Source organism: Rhagoletis zephyria, unplaced genomic scaffold (genome assembly GCF_001687245.7).
Source record: "Rhagoletis zephyria isolate East Lansing unplaced genomic scaffold, Rhagoletis_zephyria_1.1 Rzeph_scaffold_01485, whole genome shotgun sequence".
NCBI classification, from domain to species: Eukaryota; Metazoa; Arthropoda; class Insecta; order Diptera; family Tephritidae; genus Rhagoletis; species Rhagoletis zephyria.
In genome coordinates, this window is record NW_016158569.1 from 68,890 (window position 1) to 71,547 (window position 2,658).

A 2,658-nucleotide genomic window follows, 5' to 3' on the forward strand; every position below is an offset into this window, starting at 1 on the left:
TTCGTTCCAAAAGAAAACGTTTTAGTTTTTTTTGAAAAACCAACAAAATAAATAAGATACCGATTAAACACAAATTAAACTTTGTATACAATGTCGTATAGCACACAAAGGTCGGCCTTCTACAGCCATTTTCAAAACATTGCAAATGCAATTTCAGTGGAGAATTCCAGCAGTGTTTTGGTAAAAGATTTTGAATTAATACGTGTTTATCTAATGGAAATATTACGAAATGATCCAATAATTGGTCCCTTGCTCGTGAGCTTAAGGTATAAAGCTAGCGCTTTCGATTGTTCAATAATATTGGATTTTTCGAAGTTCATGCCTTTTGGTGTAATACGCACGAAGTATCCATCGTTTATCAAGATTCCGCAACGCGGACGCTGCAGCGTATTTGGCACGCAGGATTTGCCATTCTTCAGCAACGGCGAGTACGCTGCTGGCGGTATTGTAACCAATATTGTGAAAGGATTAATAGTACAGGGCTTAGATTTGGAAAAAGAGTGGAATAATGCTTAAAACAAAGTGGTACGAGCTTAGTTTTTTGGAAAATAGTTAAAATAATTATTATCATGTCTAGTTCAGTGTTACCATATATATATTTTTTAGTACTTGCGTTCTTAGTATTAGGTTGCCACGGCTCTATTGGAGATCGTACACAATTCTTTCACAATTGTAGACAAAACTGCGAACGGCAAAATTGTAGTGCAGATGGCGTAGAGCTTCAGGAGCAGGCCGTTAAATATTATCAACAGTCGATATTCGACAAAGCGTTTGCTTGGAACTGTGCGGATGAATGCCAATATGGTTGTATGTGGCGCACAGTGGATGCGTTTGCAGAACGCGGTTGGGACGTACCACAGTTTTATGGAAAGTGGCCATTCCTCCGTTTTCTTGGTACTCAAGAACCAGCCTCGGTGTTGTTTTCTATTTGTAATTTGGTTGTTCACATTCGCATGCTACGACGCTTTCGTACTGAGGTGCGTCCGGATAGTTCATGCTATAAGTTGTGGCATATTTTCTCATTTGTATGTATTAATGGTTGGATATGGTCGACAGTTTTTCATACAAGAGATTTTCCTGTGACAGAGTTAATGGATTACGCTTTCGCTTACAGTATTGTACTCGTGTCACTTTATTGTATGGTTATGCGGATCATATACCGGCAGTCGCTCATATTACGAGGCTTAATTTCATTGATATTTCTCTCGTTCTTTGTAAATTACTTTGCGTACCTGAGCTTAGGCAAATTTAGTTACTCTTTAAATATGACGACAAATATTGTTACTGGTATAATCTCCGCACTGGGATGGTTTGTTTGGTGTTATTTGGAACGACATCGGCGTGCATATTACCGTAAAATTATCCGCTTCTATATTTTATTCGGCATGTCTATGAGTTTAGAGCTATTGGACTTCCCACCAATTTTGTGGCTTATAGACGCACACGCCTTATGGCATTTGGCTACAGTTCCTGTCATCTCGCTGTTTTATGATTTTATAATTGACGACTGCCGCTCACTTTGGAAGGAACAGCAGTTTGAAAGTGGAAAGCTTGGCAAGCACATCTAATGAGTTCATACATAGGCTAATTCTTCCTAAACTATTTTGTGATTATGAGATGCTGTTTTGTAACAAAAGTTGTTTTAGTAAAATTTTATTTTGCCAACTTAAGAAACAAAAAAAGACCTCAGCAATCTAAGGAAACATAGATTGATATTATTATTGCTATTATTCGACGCATAATAGAGTATTTCGACAAGAACCGATATCCATTTTATTGGAATACTAAGGAAAATCTGTTGTTACTTATAAAAGCTCATGCCGCCAAAAGGTTTACTCGTAATCGCTTGCGTGAAGTATTGGATCAAATACACAGCATGCGGCAGAACGACGAAATATCGTATGAAGAAGTTGCATGTCTTTTTGGTGTACAGCTAAATACAGATGTATACAATGTGGACGATTTTGGAATTTATCGACACTTTAATAAACCTACGTAAAGTAGTATTTACTATTAATATTTTATTATTTGATAATATTAGGTTTTCGTTTGCTTTAAATTAATACTTTATGGCGTAGCGTTTAGTAAAATAACATAATCTTACAATGCAAATTGCTTTATCGTAATATGAAATATATATTCGTTTATGTATGAATATTAAAAAATCTCTGACATGGACTACTACAACGATATTGACGCGTATTTTGAAGAATGTCCGAATACGAAGGAAAACAATTATAGATCCTGTTTGTTTTCTACTGGGGATAATTAAAAAAATTATTGTGTTCGAAATACACCCCGCGCATGCAAAATTTACTTGGTCAATTGCACATAATCTGGATGCCTGTATCATCAAAACCCAAGTGAAATTTTAAGTCTTTATTCAATGGTATAGGTTCCAGTCTGGCTTGCGGGTCCCCATTCCAGCTGACGGTTCTCTTCGGGGTAGTATCCTGGTTTTCTACTACTTCCATCATCATCCTTGTTGGAAATGTCGTTGGTCTGGTAACAAAATTTTATGTTCTTACCTTCTTTTTTTGTTGTTAACCGTTTATTCGAGACCTAATTGGTTTGTGTCTTTTATTAGGGATTGCTGGCATAACGACATGCTGCGTATTGTGCGATTACGAACAACAAAACGCAAACAAAAAGAAGCTG

General features: G+C 36.6%; 1 protein-coding gene across 1 annotated transcript; it reads left to right on the plus strand.

Moving 5' to 3' along the window:
• The first annotated feature begins 494 nt into the window (after positions 1-494).
• Positions 495-1,655, plus strand: LOC108364177 (post-GPI attachment to proteins factor 3-like). The gene has a single exon (XM_017617768.1). The coding sequence runs from the start codon at positions 570-572 to the stop codon at positions 1,566-1,568; it is 999 nt and encodes a 332-aa protein (XP_017473257.1). The 5' UTR covers positions 495-569; the 3' UTR covers positions 1,569-1,655.
• The last annotated feature ends 1,003 nt before the right edge of the window (positions 1,656-2,658 follow it).

Bases quoted from the DNA above. Each gene is read 5' to 3' on its own strand.
- LOC108364177 (XM_017617768.1), top strand. From the start codon at position 570: ATGTCTAGTTCAGTGTTACCATATATATATTTTTTAGTACTTGCGTTC.